The 19050-nt window shown below is 36.4% G+C and overlaps 1 protein-coding gene across 1 annotated transcript; it reads right to left on the bottom strand.

The window, feature by feature from the left end:
• Nucleotides 1–1328: 1328 nt before the first annotated feature.
• On the bottom strand, nucleotides 1329–13750 carry LOC136033668 (neo-calmodulin-like). The gene is made up of 4 exons (XM_065714501.1): nucleotides 13608–13750; nucleotides 11647–11821; nucleotides 9623–9865; nucleotides 1329–1473 (listed from the first exon to the last, which is right to left on the bottom strand). Exons 1-4 carry the CDS (start codon nucleotides 13608–13610, stop codon nucleotides 1433–1435), a joined length of 462 nt encoding a protein of 153 aa, XP_065570573.1. The 5' UTR covers nucleotides 13611–13750; the 3' UTR covers nucleotides 1329–1432.
• Between the last annotated feature and the right edge of the window lie 5300 nt (nucleotides 13751–19050).

The following is a 19050-nucleotide window of genomic DNA, read 5'->3' on the forward strand; positions in this document are numbered from 1 at the left end:
GGACGTGCTAGGACGATGAAAATTGGTAGGCGTGTCAGGGAGCTGTACTAATTGACTTGATAAAGTCGTTTTCCCCGATTCAACCATCTGGGGTGCTGAAGGGAGAGGAAAAATTACAAAAATTGAGGTAGTGCGTGATCGGATCTTAATGAATTTTGATATTTAGAAGGACCTCGTGACTCAGAGCTCTTATTTTAAATCCCGACCAGCATTAAGCCTCTGATTTTCCTTTTAAAGCAATCTATTGATTCTTAAAATTTTGCTAGAGCTCATACCATATCAGTTCTTGGCTCCTCTGACCTCTTCAAAAGTGCCATATGAGCTCTTAGCTCTTGTTTTTTATAGGTTTTTATTGCATCTAAGGAATATGTTTTTTTATTGGGATTTTACAAAACCCTCAAAGTTGTTACAAGACTTTTTTGTGTCTAATCAATTTGTAAGCTCAATATGATCAATCAATTTGGTTAATCAGTAAACTAGGGGATGTCTACCTTGGTCCGTAAGAATACCAAAGGCTAGTGGTTTTTCAAAATATGTTAAAAGTTTTATTTTCTTGCTTTCAGAAATGATTGAAACTGCTTTTGGTATCCAATACCTTTGTTAGGATTTTTAAGACTACGAGAATAAATTGTCACTGAAAAATAAGTCGTTTTTGTAGGAGAAACAGAAAAAACTTTCTTAGACATTCTGCTCATAAGAAAAAAGAATTCCAACCGGATCCGTCCATTTGCAATTGGACTGCAAGAAACACTGTTTTTGACTCAAGAAAGCTTCCACTTGCTTTTAAACCAATTATGAACCCTATTCTAGATGTCATATTGTTATTGGTGACAGTTTTCACATTTAAAGTTTTTCATGATTGGTTGTAGTTGTTCTTTTGGGAAACTTGGACGTTTCCTTATTTTTCAAGGGACCAACTTGAATTGTATTAGATATCTCTCTACTGCAGCTCCGCATAATTACTGCATTACAAGTTTTGTTTTACGTTCTTCAGTTGAATTGTCAGTACTCAGTACTGTGAAAGACGGCAAAACTTTGATTACACATTCAAGTCGAACATAAAATGTTTTCCCACATAATAGGAGTTGCTGTAAATACAGGTCTATTCTTGAATGCTCAATAGAATTCCTACGCTGTGATAGCACGACGGATAGATCTTCCGGCAAAGGACTAGAGTTCAATTTCCATTGCCGCAAGGTTGGGCAACAGGTCTGCAATTTGCCCTGTAAAGAAGAAGCGTTGAATCGAAGCCCTATGCACCATCAACGGCTCGGGAGGATGTTTATCCTTTTAAAAAATAGAATTCCTGAATATTAAAAAGGAAAAACTTCAGAGAGCGAACATGTTTAATTAATTTAACTTGCCAAAAGAGAAGTAATAAGCTACTTTTAATTCCGTTCACTGTTCATGATTGATCTTGAAAGATGTCAACTTAAGAAAGGCGCTGATTCAGTTTCATCATTCTGGCGAAATCTGGAAAAAAAAAACACAGAAACTATCAGTAAAAGAATAAATAAACGTTACAAAAGATTTCTGAATAAAGATTAATTATAATAACATCAAGAAAACATGATTAAGCTTTTTCACACTCATTTTCAACCAGATTTTGAGCCAAGGAGTTAGGCAGTCCCTCCAAGTCCGGCAATAACTGTTTATTATTTCCTTGTTTTTAATGTGTCTTGGACCTCTAGACTCACTAACACAATCGTTATACTATGGCTATCAGGGATCTTGTGAACTCCTTTAAACCTGCATGGTCTAATTTGTAGTATGACAAGCGTTACCATTGATTGGAGGACAGCGCTGTACCCAAGAGAATAAGTAACTCACATTCCCTTCTAACCGAAGATAAAACAGAAAATCCTACCACTGTAACCAAATTGATTTTTTTAAGGCGGGGGGGGGGGGGGTAATATTGCTAAAATTGAAATTGGGTATTTAGCGATAGACAAACGCAGCTGAGAGCCTCATATATATATATATATTCTATTTCTATTTTCTATATTTCTATTTTAGCCATATCATCCCCCCCCCCTTAAAAAAAATCAATTTGGTTACAGTGATAGGATATATATATATATATATATATATATATATATATATATATATATATATATATATATATATATATATATCACCGTAACCAAATTAACAACTACCACTGTATTGATAACTGTACTACAAATTGATTTTTTAGGGAGGGGGGTAATATTGCTATATATATATATATATATATATATATATATATATATATATATATATATATATATATATATATATGTATATCACTGTAACCAAATTAATAACTACCACTGTATGGATAACTGTACTACAAATTGACTTTTTAGGGGGGGGGGGTAATATTGCTAAAATAAAATAGATCCATCACTCAGTCATGTCATAAGTCATACCTGTAAGATAGGTCAGTAGCCAACCACTTGCCGGCTCACCCCCTTTCTTTCTGCTTCCACAATCATAAATAATACAGGTTCGCACCATTTAAAATTGATCCAGTTACTGAGATATACACAATGAATCCCTTGAACAAAGGAAATGGGAGAAGCTTTTATACGCACTAAGACCCTAGGTGACAGGTTATTTTGAGGATGACCGTAATGTCTAGATATCTCTACAGTGGTAAGGAGTTAAACGGCTCAATAGTAACCGAAACTCTAAAAAACAAATTTGATGCTTAGTGTAACCCATAAAAAGCTACGAGCCTAAGAATATTTGCCCAGTTTCCGAAAAAGAGGAAATATACCCTTTAAAAGTCAAGGAATCCTAATAAAATCACGCCATCTGATTCAACATATTAGAGAACCCTACTGTAGAGGTTTGGAGCTCCTGTCTGCGAACATATAAAATTTTGTAGTTTTATTCAGAAGAAAGATCACGGATGCATGTTTATTTGTTTCTCTTTTGTTGTTTTTTGTCCCCAGGGATAGCTGTATCGAACCAATGCTCCTGGAAAATTGGGAGACGTATCATTTGAATGAAAATTAAAAGTTCTAGTGCCCTTTTTAAGTGGCCAAAAAGATTTAGAGGGCTACTAGTCCCCTCCCACGTCCCCTTTTCAAATAATTCGTCTGATCAAAATATTGAGATAGCCATTTTGTATAGCATATTGAAAATTCAAAAACTAATGCCTTTGGAGATAACGCGCCCCCCAGCACCTAAGGATAGATCTTTAAGTTATTAAAATTTGCCTATTGCTTACGTATAGTATGTGTCATTGGGAAGTATGCAGATGTTTTTTATATGGAGGAGGATTTTGTGCTTGGGATGAGTTTTCCAACGAGAATTTTTTCTGTGTGGAGAAAAATTTCCGTAGTGAATTTTCCAGGGGATATATTACCCTGGGGAGGTTCTATTGAATTTCAATGGAAAATTCTCTTTATTTGTTTTACTTTGTCTTTGCCCATTTGCTTTTGCATGGGGATATGTTCCAGGGGAATTGTCGGAGAGAACATTTCAGTCGTATAACTCAAAGGAAACAGCGAGAGGCGCCGCTTGAAAGGTCCACGGGGCCCTGGCCTTCCCATGGTTATAAAACATGTCAGAAGAAATATACAGAAAGATCTTCTAAAAAAAGAGATGGAACAGCTACACACTAAAAACAAGTTCCTATTTTTTACTCCTAGGAGACAGACATAATTTTACATGTTTTCATTAAAATATAAGTTTGAATTCCTTTTTAGGCATTGACTAGAACGACGTTTTTAGGAATAAACTTTCCACGCGAAAAGACTCCCCCCCCCGCTCAAACCTTCTGTTTTGGCTGCTTCTTGAGTACAGCCACGCGATTTTCAACGCATATTTTAGCACCACATACAAGTCTAAGCCTTTCATTCAACCTTTCAGACACTCTAGTTGGCAACTCTGTTAAGCTATTGAACTATTCTGGAAATGTGGTCTGTATCCCTCCCAAAGACAACTCCAGGCCACTAGAGTTGTTTTTCATAATGCATATATCAATTAAGATCTGCAAAGTGGTCTTTTGAACCTCATCACTATTCTTGAAATTGTCATTAGTAAATTCTCTGAATACTGTACATCTCACCTTTTTTTTACGTCTAAATGTAAACCGCCAAAGACGAACCTTACCCAGTATAGACCCAGCAAAACAATAATTCGAAAAAATATACGCAAAACCGACATGTCACTGCCCAACCCCCACCCCAAACCAACAAAGAAACTCCAATATGAAATTTGATTCGAAAGAGGTTGACGCTAGTATAGAAAGTAGGGAAAACAATTCCACAACTTTTAATCATTGTTTCCACTGCTTATAAAAAAAAAAAAAAAAAAAAAAAAAAAAAAAAAAAAGACTCCATACCTCAATCGATCACCATATCTAAGAGCATGGTTAAGCCGCTCCAAAGGCGACGCCCAATTTCCCAGAAATCACAGAAAAATTATTTTGGTTCTCTTGTTTTATTCCGGAAAAATTAATACTTAGTAATGATGAAGCCGATATCATTACAAACTGTGAATTCTGTTTTTTCAATTAGCGGAATTTTGTTTTAAACTTCAGGAAAGGGTAGTCCTTAAAAAGGTTCTAGCATAACTACCAGGAAAACGCCAACATCAGCTCAAAAGGTGTACCATTTCATGAATTTCGCAGCCTTGTGCATTCCCCTTGATGTTATCTACCCCGGTATCAAAAACACTTGAAGAAGCTATAACAACTCAAAGGTCAAGTAGTTCAAGTACTACTTGTACTTGACAAGCACAAGGTACAAGTTGCCAAGTGTACTTGCAAGTGATCCTCTCAAAGACGGTCAACCGAAGTTGAGACTCGCAAAATTAATGTTTATATGTATTGAATTTTTATAAAATGTCTTCAGAGAAGACAGAACAAACAGTTTTTAGAATTAACATCTATATACTTTCCTTGACTGTAGCCTACCATCAATATAGTAAACTGGGAATCATTTTTCACGTTTACTTCCCTCTTTTTTTTGGATAGCTTTTTCAGCGTTTACATACTCTTATATATATATATATATATATATATATATATATATATATATATATATATATATATATATATATATATATATATATATATATATATATATATATATATATATATATATATATATATATATATATATATATATATATATATATATGCTTGGCTGTGTTTTGCCACGCAGTCAACAGCTGTGAGTTGTGTCTAGGGCACATACAATGTTCCTAGATGTCATTTTAAATATACACAACAAGCTTTGGGGTATAGATCATGGTTCATTCAGACGCCGTTGTCTTTTTAACCGACATGTGTTCCAGGTTTAAGCCAAGAGAAAGAAAAATGTTTAGAAATCTCTTCAAAAACGAAGAGAATATATATTTAAATACATTTCAACATTGCAGATATTTCGAAAATGTTCTATTTGAACATTTATATAGATTTCATTTTCTTCTATTTAGGGCTAATCCAATCACGGAGATTAACAAATCTTAGGGGGTTAACAGCACGTCTCTAGTCCCAAGATAGTTGCGGCCAAGACGTTTAAGTTGCGACCAAGTCAATTCTGAGTTCGTCCCCAAAAACGAAAAGATGATGGAAGTCCGTTTTGCAAGCTTGCAGTCAAAGCTGACAATGATTGTAGCATCTGCTCCGACAAATGAAGCCAATAATTCCAAGAAAGATTGTTTCTATTACAACCTCAACGATCTAGTCAACTATGTAGCTGAGCACGAGATTTTAAATATATGTAGTGATTTGAATGCTAAAGTCGGTAATAGCCATAGATATGCACCTGAAGTGATAAAATGGTTTTGGCGCCATTAATGATAATGGTGTGTGATTGATATATGTGTGTTGACCGTGGCCTAATTGTTGATGGCTCGTTGTTTCCCCACCGGGAAGTCCACAAGTATACTTGTACTTCCCCTGATGGAGTGACAAGAAGCAAAATTGACAGCCTCTTGATCAGGAAGCGACACAGATGTTTCAAAGATGTACATTCCAATCGTGGTGCTGAATTGTTCTTTGATCACCAGCTAGTAATCGCCCGTTTCAAGCTGAAGCTAAAGACTATTCTGAAGTGCAAAAGAACTCTTCGAACATTTGATTTGCAGAAGATAAAATTCAGAAGATGATTCGACAAAATTACTGTCTATTCCTCACCAATAAGTTTCCTAGCCTTGTTTGTGAGGAGAGGACAGAGTCTGTTTGTGAAACATAGACCCAGATCGTGGAAAATGTGCAAATTGTAGCTAAAGAGACTCTTGGTTTCCCTAAAAAGAAGAGGGAACAGTGGATAAGTGATTCTTCTTGGAAACTCATGTCAGTGAGGAAAGAGATGAAAATTAAAACTAGACTCCTGCGACCTCAGTACCACCTCTGAATATAAGGACCATCTAAGGAAAAAGCACAAAAAGCCCAAAGGAGAGCAGATGGACGTTGCTTCCTCGAGACCAAAGCTACTGAAGCCGAAGCTGCTGCTAGTAAAGATGATAATAGGGCAGTTTATCGCATAACGAAAGAGATCACAGAAGATTTCAAAAAGCCTGCTACTGCGATTGAGAGTAAATCAGGACGACTGCTAACGCGCAAAGAAGAAATCGATAATAGATGGAAAGAGTATTTCCACGGAATATTAAATTTTGCCCTTCCTGCAGACCCCCCAGATGGTCGACCCCTTTTCCAATTAGACATAAGTACAGAGGCGATTAGTATATATGATATAGAGACAGTACTACGTAAACTAAAGAAAGGAAAAGCTGCTGGCATCGATCGTATGCAACCTGAACTATTGAAATACGGTGTAAGAGTGCTAGCTGAGCCACTACACGAAGTTTTAATGCAGATATGGGACACTGAGGATATTCCCACAGATTGGAAGAAAAGGTATATATTGAAACTAATTAAGAAGGGTAGAGTTTCTGATTGCAACAATTGGCGAGGTATCACCCTACAGTCTGCTGGAAGCGAAGTCCTCTGCCAAGTACTTTTGAACCACATCCAGACAAAAGTTGAAGCCATATTCAGAGATGAACAGCATGACTTCCGACCAAGTAGGTCATGTGCTGACATCATCTTTATTCTTAGAATATTTATTGAAGATTCAAATGAATGGCAGACTGAAATCATAATGGCTTTCATCGAATTCCAGAAGACTTTCGACTCAGTCCATAGAGACTTACTAAGGAACGTACTGCGCTACTATGGCTTCGCTGATAAAATGGTCAGGATTCAAATGGCGTTATATGATACACAAATGTGTGCTATTCAAACTAATGATAAGGACTTGACTGAGTGGTCCAAAGTCAACTCAAACGTTCGACAGGGGTGCATTCGGTCCTCAGTGCTGTTTATATTACTCATTGGTTTCATCCTGCGGACGTGCAACTTCATAAGTGGCTGGCACGTATGCAGGGGGGGCCTTCGGGCCCCCCCCCCCAAAAAAAAAATTGTGAAATGTTTAATTTCCCCATGGTTTTTTTGGGATTTCTGGCAAAAATAGGACATTTATTAAGAACCTAGATACATATGTGAAGCCTTTTTGGGGGGATTTTACAGCATGTAATTATCCGTTCAAGTCACTGCCCAATTATTAATCCATTTTCTGTCTAACTTTTTACCCTCTTTGAAGTAATTAGCAATTGTCCTGTATTTTTTTTTTTTTTGTAAAGAGAGTTTGCTCTCCACAGCAAAATAGAATTATCCTTGATATTAGGGCGTTTATCCCCCCTTTTACGGATAAAATCTTTTCAGGATCAATTTTGGTAACTATCATTTTTCATTAAAATCTACGTTTTTGCAATAGAACATAACCTGAGCCTAAAACGAACTTTTGAGGCTTCAGTCTTCTTCCCCCCCCCCCATCCGCTACAATACTACAGATTAAAGTTAATCTGTATTTTCCGATATACGTGCTTTTTGCATTACTAAATAAAAAAGTGCTACTTTATATCTGCTGTTTCGAAGGTTTTGCCCCCCCCCCGAAAAAATTTCTGTGTACGTGCCTGATAAGTGGCATTCAGTTGAACAAAAATTGCACTTTATTTGATGCAGATTTCGCAGACGATATAACGCTTCTTTCTCACTGAAGAGAGAAGCTTCAATACAACATAAATGAGCTATTGAAATTAGGTGAAAGAGTAGGTTTAACAATAAGCACGCAAAAGACAAATATCATGCGCAATGTGAATAGACTACCTCCTAAACCACTGACAGTTAAAGCAAGGAAAATTGAAGAGACAGATATGTTTAGATATCTTGGGAGTCTAGTGAGCACTGATGGAAGCCCTGAGCATGAAATTGCCACATGTATAACGTACGCAGGAAGCGCCATTGATATGTTAAGAAACGTTTGGAGAAGTGCCACTTTCTGTTTGAAGCTAATACTGAGCCTCTTCAATAGCAATGTCCTATCAGTACTAACGTATGGTTCCAAAAGCTGGGCGCTGACAAAACAGCTAGAGGAAAGGATCCAAAGTTTTGAAAATAATTGTCTTCGACGGTTTCTCAGAATCTACTGGAGGGACGAAATTAGAGAGAAGACTAAACAGCCACTCGTTATTGATAAACTCATAAGCAGTCAGTGCCGATACTGGGGACTCATGGTTAGAATGGGCAGCAATCGTCGGCCTCACGATGTTCACAATGCTTCAGTCATGCCTGTTCAGAAGCGTAAAATTAATTAAGCAGTCTGGTTGCGTTTTCCAGATCTTGATTGATCTAATTTATGGCATCCATTTAGTGAAACCTAAAATCATACTTTAATACTTTCCCTACTTCCTTTTCCCTTCTTGCTCTTTTACGATCTATCACTCAGAGACCTCTTGCAAAAAATCATTGTCTCTTCTAACAAGCTAATATTGCTCAAAATTCATCCAGTTTTTCTCCTTAAGAGAATAATTCATCTCAAATTGTCCTCCTGAAGTCTAGCAACACATCAACTACTCTGTTGGCAGTTATCCTCCCTAATAGCCTGTTTTATTACGAAATTCTCGTTTCAGTGAATTCTTCACTCGCTTTGTTTTTATTAAGGAATGGTCTTAACTTTACTTGACAAATAACAAGTAGGCAAATTTTTCTTGTTTTATTAAAGAATAATTCCTTCCATGTCATAATTAAGTTGAGGAATGACAAAAAAAAACTTTGAAGAAAGTAAAAAATAAGTTAGAATGAGACTTAATGCAAACACTATTTTAACTCATGGGCTGCATTGGGACTAAACATCAGGTTGTTTATAACTACCCAGATTATCCCACCTACCAAATTGTAGTAGTCTAATGCCATTACTATTTTCTGTCCTAGCACAAAATCAGTGCAAACTAGGATACCATATTTCCCCATTTTGTACTAGCCTGGGTATTTAGGTCCTGTAATATTATTAATATCGTGTTGTTGCCAGGAAAAGCTGCCGTTTTTTAAGCGAAATACTAAATTTTACTTGTGAATGGTAGGTGTCAAGACTTAGATTTCTGGGCAGACACATGTCTAGACATGACATTCTGGCTAGACAAGCATAAGACCACCGCTTAATGAAAAATTCTAGTTTTAAATTAAAGTGAGATTTTTATGTGCATTAAAATAAAAGTTTACAAGCTGAATTTTTGCATCCATCTAAAAGTTTTAGAAAAATATCCAAGCATAAAAAAATACCTTTATAGTTTACAACACCATCACCATCGAAATCAGCTTGTTTAAGCATCTCAGCTATATCTTCATCAGAGAATGTTTCGCCCAAATTTACCGAAACGTATCGAAGTTCTTCTACATTAATATGTCCGTTGCCGTCTTTGTCAAAGACGTCGAAGGCCTCTTTTATTTCTTTTTCAGCATCAATGTCGTTGACACTCTTAGCCATCGCAATCACAAATTCAGAAAACTCGATAGTACCGTTTCCTAAAAATAGTTTCTTTTATAGCTTTCTGTTCTATGTAACAAATATGTTGTCCTATTGGGATTTTACAAAACCCTTGTTACGTGACGTTTTGGTGTCAACTCAACATGATTGATCAATTTGATTAATCAGTAATCTAGGAGGATGTCTACCTTGGTCTGTAAGAATGTCAAAGGCTTGTAGTTTTTCAAAATACGTCAAAAGTCTTTATTTTCTCGCTTTAACGAATGGTTGAAAACTGCTTTTGACATCCAAAACACTTGTTACGATTATTAAGACTAAAAAAAAAAGTTGCTAAAAAATAGGTCATTCTCGTAGGAAAAACCCAAAGTTTTTTCTTAGAAATTTTGATCTTAAAAAAAAAAAAAAAAAAAATCCAGACATAACCGTCCATTTGACATTGGATAGCAAGAAACACTGTCTCTGGCTCAAGAAAGCTTCCACTTGCGTTTAGACGAACTTAGTTTTTGAGTCACTAAGAATTCACCGTCTTTTTTAAGAAAAGATTGTTGAACAAATTAGATAAAACACCATTTTCTATAATAACAGATGAGACGACGGACATGGGTGTACCCAAGGAGTTGCCCATTTGCAAAACTAGACTGGGTTCTGTTCTGGCACCACAAATTCAATGATGGGGCGTGACAAAATTGTGGCAAAGTTTACTTGCTACATGTAGTTGCTTGCCACTTCATCCATCTGTTTACATGATATACTTGTAAAAGTCGTTGGTCGTCCCTCTACACCTGCTTGCGAAAAATACTTGAGCGGTGCAACGCACTATCTCTGTACTTCACAAGTCATAGCTCATGCTTACAAGCCTGTCCTCAGAGCACTCAAAATAGTCTTATTTTATTATTTATGCTCTTTTACTTGCCTTTTGATCATGTTTACCTATGTTGTCGTGCTCATGTAAGCTTACCACCCTGAATCACTGTTCTAAAAAAAAGAAAAAATAAAATAAAAAAAAAGTGAAAAATGTATAATAGATTGCCATTACTATCTGGAAAGATGCTATCTAGTTTTCTACTATATTGTTTTACTTTTTATTGGATCATGTGAATCCCTTTAAAATATACAAATGAGTCTCTTCTGTCTACAAACAAATCCAAAAAGTAACTGTCAGACTGCGTTGTCATTACAGCCAGACAGGATGTATTACTATTCTTTAAGTACTTTTAAAAAGAGAATAATATAACATAAATAACTATCGTTTTAGTTTTGAATTCCTCACAGCTTCAAAAACAACCTGTGTATATATCGCTTTAGTTTGGTTTTGGCATTTACCATGAATTGTAAGCACCCATGATATATCAAATCAAATTTTAATGAGCTTAAGAAAAGCAGGGAGACAGCCATGACAGCAGAGAATGCGAGGCTATTTCACAAACCATCGATAAAAACATAAGTGATTAGCCCATCCTGCAATTTTTTTTTGAAAAACTCCTTTCCCAAGCAATTTCCATGTTACTTCCTAACCACTGTGTTTGACTGGTAGAAATTTTGCTCCTTGTCCTCAACGTCTAAAAGACCCAAGAATACAACAGGGCTTTCAAATTGTTTGCTATAGATCTTAACAAAGATTCATGAATTACAAGTCTTTCAAAGACATCTTTCAGAAGAAATTAGAAAACCCAACTTGAAAACAGAATCACCACTAAACAAAATCACAATACTACTACTACTAACAACTTACTGCAGTACAAAGCCACCTGAGGCCAACACAGCAAAGAATTTGCGGAAAAGGAGAAGATTGAGAAAAAAAAAAAAAAAAACTTCTCACCATCAGCATCTACTTCTTTTATTATGGCTAAGATTTCAGCATCTGTAGGGTTTTGTCCAAGACACTTCATGACTGCTGTTAATTCTGAGGTGGTAATGTGACCATCTCCATCCTGATCAAAAAGGGCAAATGATGCTCTCAAATCTTCCATTTGCACATCAGTAAATTGAGAAGCCTGAAACAAAAACGTATATGAGCAGGATATATGCTATCCTCCACTCTGCAACTTATTCTGAAAAAATTATAAAAAGCCAAAGCAACTTAACGCTAGAACAGCTATGTTGGTGCTTTAAAAGCTTTAATGCAGCCTAGGTAGAATGTAAGTCTAGATAAATCATAATTTGAAGGTTTAAGGATACATTACAAGCAGCAATTTCAAGTTTTATTAATAAGAAAAAAAAAACTCATGTGAATTGATTATTAGAATCTCTCACATAAAACAGAACAGTATTTATATTTCTCTTTAGTCCTGATTCTCCAAAGCAAATTTCTTACCAATTAAACTCTATGCTTTAAAAAAAAAAAAAAAAAAAAAAAAAAAAAAAAAAAAAAAAAAAAAAAAAAAAAAAAAAAAAAAAGTTGTAATCTTGTAGCAGGGTAATGTGGTAATAACGTCTTATTACATAAGTGCATTGATCTACTCAATCACAGATAATAGTAAACAATATACAAATGAGGATGAGAACATTGATGACGAACACAGTAAAAACTAAAAGCTACATTTAATATGAAAATAGTGGAGGGCTTAAAGAAGATTATTGGATTATCTGGACATTTCATGTCAAAGTGAAGTAACTTTATTTTATTCCAAGAATAAAACCCCAACATAGCTTAATCAGTCTTACATGTAAATTGACCATGCATATAAATTGGTCTTACAATTACCATAGAACATTGAATTACGACAATCATAGAAAATTGGTCTAATAAATGTCAACTTAGCATACACACATTTAACCAAAAATACAATATTCAGTTCTAGTCACTTCCACTCAGGTCCTTGTCTTGAAAATCCCCTTTCTGGACCTTTCCCACTATATTATTGAAGCTCTACAATCATAAGCTACACTTTAGTTTTTATTTGTCAAGATCATTTCCTTGGTCATATTTCATAAGCATCTGCCTTTTTGGTCCTAGCCTGCAACTGGTATTTATTAAGTCCTGAAATTTCAAAAATTGGCTCGGAAGTTTTTCTTGACAATCTTGAAACATTTCGAGAATAATATGAGGACCAAAGTTGTTTAAGGTTGGTTGGGAACTAAAAACAGACACCATTTGAAGTGTACAACAGTGAAAGTGAACCTTCACTGTGCCAGCCAGAGGGGAAATTTAAGAGGCTAAAATTTCAATAGCAAGAATTACAAAAATATATGGCACATACACCAAATTTCTGAAATTTGGAGTTAGTCATGATATGACAACTCGCTATGAACAATGTGAGATAGAAATACTTTTTTTCTATAGTCTGACCCATACCGTCTTTATTGTCTTTAGTTAAACTATTTCTGAAGCATAAAATTACACTTAGTATACACCTTTACATTATCTAACCTAGCTGTCCACGAGGATACCCTTCCCTTGATTGGTTCTTGCTTAAATACAAAGAAAAATGTAACCTATAGGCTAAATAAAATTTTAGTTGGAAATTTTCATATTTAGGAAATAGTTAAATGATAAGTTATTATAAACTGGCTACTTGGAAAAAAAACTGAGGGGAGGGGTTTGATATCGACTCTCTAGTTAAACTAAAAAGTATTCATAAGACAACAAACAAAATAACAAACTTTCCAAGAATCAATAGATTTTCAAAATTATATCCATTTCCTGAGTCTATAAAGCTAGCCTAAACAAAGCTAGGTGCCTCCTAGCCTAAAATAAATATTGTTAATAAATAAACCTGAAATAAGCCAAATCAGATCGGTTAATTGCAGATAGAGTGTGTAAATTGGGAAAACACTTACCATTTCAATAAAAAACTAAAAAGCTGACTTGTGTCTAACCAATTTAGCGCTGCATTCAAGATTGGTCTTTTTACAACTCTAAACTTCGCGTTTTATGTTGTGGGATTTTGGAGTTTTGTTTAAGAATCTAAAGCTGATTGCCTGATGTTGTTTCTATGTGGAGTCAGAATGATGCAGCAATTCTGACATAACAATGTCTCCGTAAGTTTACAGGGAAAACCAAAAAAGAAAACCGTTTGTGTTTTAATAGGGATATATATGCTGTTTTGGTACATATTAATTATACAGAACACACCCAAGAAGTGAAGCAAGGGCAATCATATTAAAATATACCCAAATATGATGAAAATATAAATACTTTAGTAACAGAATTATGGGAACTACAACAAAGAATTATGGAAAACAGGCCGTTAGTTTCCATAGTTTTGTTACTAAACTATTACAATTTCATCATATTTTGGTATATTTCATTATGATTAACCTAACTTCAATTTTTAAGTGTGTACTAGCTAACAAGAAAGTACCTAAGCTAATTATAGCCGAGTACAAGAGAAACAATAGGTTTATTCAGATCAAACAAAGCAAACCTCTTGAGCATGTTTTGGGTAACTAGCAAGTACCACATTTTTCACAAAATCCAACCAGCAGAAAAATCGATTTGAATTTATCAGTCATCTTAAGAAGAAGCTAACAATGATCATTGGTGTGAATATGAGATTGAGTCAAAGAACTGTGTTATCTACCTAATGGGAAAAAATATTGGGTTTGAACATATCCTTTTTTAAGTCTACCACTTGATTCACCATTCAATACTCTTTTCTAAACATAATAACCACTATAACAGTCTTGGCACCATCAGCAGCGTATTCCTCAGAACGCACTGCCAGTGGTCAGATACTTAGCAGATAAATTAGCAGTAATAGGCTCCTATTTGTGCCCGCTAGTCCCGCGAAAATGTTATCATTATTATTCCCTATAAACTTGAAACTAATATTTTTAACTCCTTGGGCTGTAAAGACCCCAGTGCAGAAGAAAAAAATGGAAAGTAAATTTGGCTCCCCCACAAGAAGGCTAAATTCCATTTTTTGTTAGGGGACAAGCCTCCTGAATCTGAGTAAATTTTTTTTCTGATAAGCTTGAGGTTTCCAAGGTTCATGGTCTGGACTAAAGGACCTCAAATTTTTCATTTGAGGGGAGAGGGCGGCAGGGTGTCCAGAAGCAGGCCATACATCACATTGCCCCTGATAAATTTGCAATTGTAAGCCTCCTTACCAAAAAGAAACTAACATAATTTTAAAGGCATTATCCCCCCCCCCCAAAAAAAAGAAATCCCAAAAAGGACCATCCTATGTTTGTTTTTCCTTTTTCCAACGTGGCTTGAAATCTTTACATTTAAGTTCTACATGGGTTTAAATGGTGACACACCTACACTTATTTGTGGCAATCATTTTAATTATGACTTGAGTATCCATTTTAATTTATATTTGCTTAGGCAGTCATCTAATTATCCATAGCATAGGGACAGATATAAACCTGTCAACCCAGGCCAAGAATTACATTTGGTGCCACCAGTTGACAAACCAATTATAGGTATCAGGTTATGGCTATTTTACTTCTTTGAAGAATATAGTTATTTATTGTATATGTATTTAGTTGTTTTACTAACAGTAGCATATTCTTTTATTTATGCAAACCCTTATGGGTGAAGAGCTTTAAGAAAAACTTTAAGATTCATCATAACAATATTTTATTGCTGATAACATTTAAAATAAATACAATCAATTTTATCCTGTAGATTAAAATTTAACTTTAAATGCTTTTATCAAAGCAAATGTCTTTATAGTGTCTTCATATGATAGCTTTGAAGCCATAATGTCATAATGTGTTCTATGTCACATATGAATGAATGAATGTATTTAGTACCCATCAATGGAGAAATAAATTGAGCACAAAAAAAAAGAAGCACAAGACACATATCATCCACACACTCAACAATAGAACCACCAAGTATGATGCTCTGAGCAGCATCTGATTTTGAGTTAAAAAGCAGCACTTCAGACTTTTCAGCATTAAAATGGAGTCCAATATGAGCATACTTTTGTTGCAAATTAATAAAATTAGCTTCTAGTCCATGTCAAATCAAAGACAAATCAATACCAAAGAGAATATAAGTCATAAGTGACTTTGATTGTGACCTTAAAAATACTGTTATTAAATACTGTCAGTGACAAAATAGCACCTTGTCTTACCCTTTGTTTACTGGGAGAAGGGAATTTCCACATGAAGAAAAAGCAAAATCACATAAAAGACTAGTAGTAAACTCGTTAGCTAGTAAAGGGAGCCTAAGTTCCACTTTCAGATTTTCATACATGTCAGCCAGCAGGGCTAGGATGCAGGAATCAGCACTGGTCAAACCCAAGTCAAATAGAACCTCCTTGTGGAGAAGCAAATGAAATGCACGTCTTACTATCATGAGCAGCTAAAGCAATACTTTCCCAGTGCTTTTCTTCATTAACTAAAGCAGATACCAAAGCAGAAAGGGCATGACCAAACCCCAGGCAAGACTGAAAAACAAAATGGTGGGCCTAAACTGTACATTTAGTTCTCAATTCATCATCTGTCAAATTCTCAAAAATTTTACAAAATAAAGTTGCAACTGTTATTGGGCAAAAAGACAAACATTCAGAAGGAGGTTTATTCTTCTTTGGGATAGGAGTAAAACATACAATTGAAAAAGAATCAAGGGCAAATCCCAGATTAAATATTATTTGGTAAAGGAGTACTAAGGGTTCCATAAACAGTTCACCACACAACAACAAATGCTGTGCAGGTATCCTATCAAATCCTCTAGACTTTTTTTTTCTTCAGTTTACTAATTGCAATTGGTTATTAACTGATTATTAGAAATAATCCAGCTCTTGGAAATAATCAGTCAAGGACTAGAAGCATGTTAAAAAAATATTGGAGTTTCACTTTGAAACTATTTTGCAAATGTGGAATTGGAACAGAAAATTCTCTTTTTATAATACTCAGCCCATGAGGAAAGTGGTATACAAGATGGTATTTGACTTGGCATATCATTTACAAGACTGGACCACAACTTATTTGGCCAAGACCAAACTTCTTCCAAACAAGACAAAATAATTGAGCTCCAATAAAGAGAAAGGTACTTTGCCAACTGGTGTTTAGTATAATACAGTTTTTGCAGCCACCCATTGTGTGGTTTATCTGCTTCAATCCAAACAGAAAAGACAGAAGGAAGTACTGGGAGAATATGGCGGTGGAGATGCAAAAAGCAGCTAGCCTGTCTGATACTAGGAAACTGTATCAGCTGCTTAAAGAGTCCACTGGGAAGAGGTTGAAGAACTCGGCCTCTGTAAGAGACGAACACGGTAACATCCTAACGAGTCGTGACGAAGTCGTTGACCGTTGGAAGCGCCATTTCCAGAAACTCCTAAATCCCCAAGTCGACCCTTCATCACCTGCTCCAAATCTTCAAGTGACCCAACCTCCCCCACCTCCTTCATCAACGCTCATTAACCAATACGCACGAGTCAAAATAGAGCCCCCTGACGAAGAGGAAATCCTGGCAGCAATAAAGAAGCTGAAGAATCATAAAGCGCCGGGAATTGACGTCATACCAGCAGAAATCTACAAGGCAAGCCCCAGGCTTCTTGCACAGAACCTAGAAAAACTGCTCAAGAAAATTTGGGTACAGGAGGTTCTCCCAGACGATTGGAAAGTTTCAATTATCATCCCCCTGTATAAAAAAGGGGATAAAGCTGAATGCAAGAATTACCGGGGGATATCGCTCATAAGCATCGCTGCCAAAATATTTGCCATGATTTTACTCAACCGCTTCAGCTCAATCAGAAACACGACCACACGCCCGAACCAGGCGGGCTTTCGGCCAGGAATGGGCTGCATTGATCAGCTCTTTACACTCCGGCAAATTCTCGGACACCGCATGAAACACAATCAGATTACTATAGCCGTCTTCATAGATTTTATAACGGCCTTTGACTCGATCGTTAGAGATGGCATATGGGCTGCAATACAAGAGGACGGCGTCCCTGAAAAGCTGATACGCATTATTCAGGCGTACTATGAGCACGTTCATGCCTGTAAACAAGCTGATGGAAAGCTGTCCTCCCTCTCCAATATAAATTTTGGGGTTAGACAGGGCTGCATCCTGTCCCCCATCCTCTTCAACTTTGTTATCGATTGGATCATGAAGCACGCCATGCAATCTGCCAGAGGCGTTGAAGTAAGCCCTGACTTCTACATCAAAGACCTTGACTACGCGGATGACATTGCCTTGCTAGAAAACGATATAGATCATGCGCAAGCCATGCTGTGTAATGTTGCTGCTACTGCAGATTTGGTTGGGCTGAAGATCAGTAAGGATAAAACCAAAATTCTGACAAATTCTGAGGATGTACTCACAAGGGGCATCTCTATCGACAACTCCTGTTTAGAGGTCGTTGACCAGTTCAAGTACCTGGGATCCCTCATCGACATTTCCGGCGGCTGCAGTACGGAAGTCCAGAGCAGAATATCATCAGCATCGATAGTCTTTGCTCAACTTAGGAAGAACCTGTGGAGACAAAGAGACGTCCTACTAAAAACAAAAATCCAGATCTTTGAAGCAACCGTCCGCTCCGTACTCCTTTACGGATGCGAGACATGGCCCCTGAAAGCAGCGGATGTTCATGCTCTCAAAGTATTCGATCACTCCTGCCTGAGACAAATCCTCGGTGTCTCCCTCCAAGACAGAATTAGCAACGTCGAAATTCGTAGACGATGCCACCAGAAGCATGACATTGAAGCCCTAATAAAAAAACGCCGCCTAACTTGGTTTGGCCATGTTTGTCGGAGGTCAGATGACACCCTCACTAAAAAGGCGCTATACTGCAAACCCCTCGCACACTGGAAGAAGAAGCGAGGTGGACAAGTCAAGACCTGGCTTAACACACTCAAGGCGGACCTAGAGCCGATTGGTGGTTTCCGACGACACGGCCGAAGATGGGACAAGCAGTGGCTTGAAATATGTGCACCACACACACACGACCGAGCGGCTTGGCACTCAACCGTGTGCCAGATCATAGCGCCAGGGAGAGCTGAAGAGCTTGTGTCCTGAAACAAGTAAAAGTAAGTACAGGCTCTTCAGTTCCAACTTTTATTCACCTAGTAGGTACTGCCAATTTTTCTGCAAGAGCTAGGGCATGAGTAAGTTCACTACAATAAATGTTCAGTCTAACTCAAAAATCATACATATTCTTCCTTGAACTCTGCATCAACAAATCAAAATGGACACAAATTTTTGTGAGGAAATCATTACACACATTCTGGAAAAAATCTAGAGATGCCCTATCCCAATCATTAGCATAAAATACAGATTGATTTTTTAGAAGCCAGTTAGAAGAAGGGCCATAATCACCAA

This window comes from Artemia franciscana, chromosome 12 (assembly GCF_032884065.1).
Source record: "Artemia franciscana chromosome 12, ASM3288406v1, whole genome shotgun sequence".
Lineage (NCBI taxonomy): Eukaryota > Metazoa > Arthropoda > Branchiopoda > Anostraca > Artemiidae > Artemia > Artemia franciscana.

Bases quoted from the DNA above. Each gene is read 5' to 3' on its own strand.
- LOC136033668 (XM_065714501.1), bottom strand. The intron at 9,866-11,646 runs GTGAGAAGTTTT...AACTATTTTTAG, and splicing joins AAAAGAAGTAGATGCTGATG to GAAACGGTACTATCGAGTTT. The intron at 1,474-9,622 runs GTATTTTTTTAT...TTTTTTTTCCAG, and splicing joins TGGTGTTGTAAACTATAAAG to ATTTCGCCAGAATGATGAAA.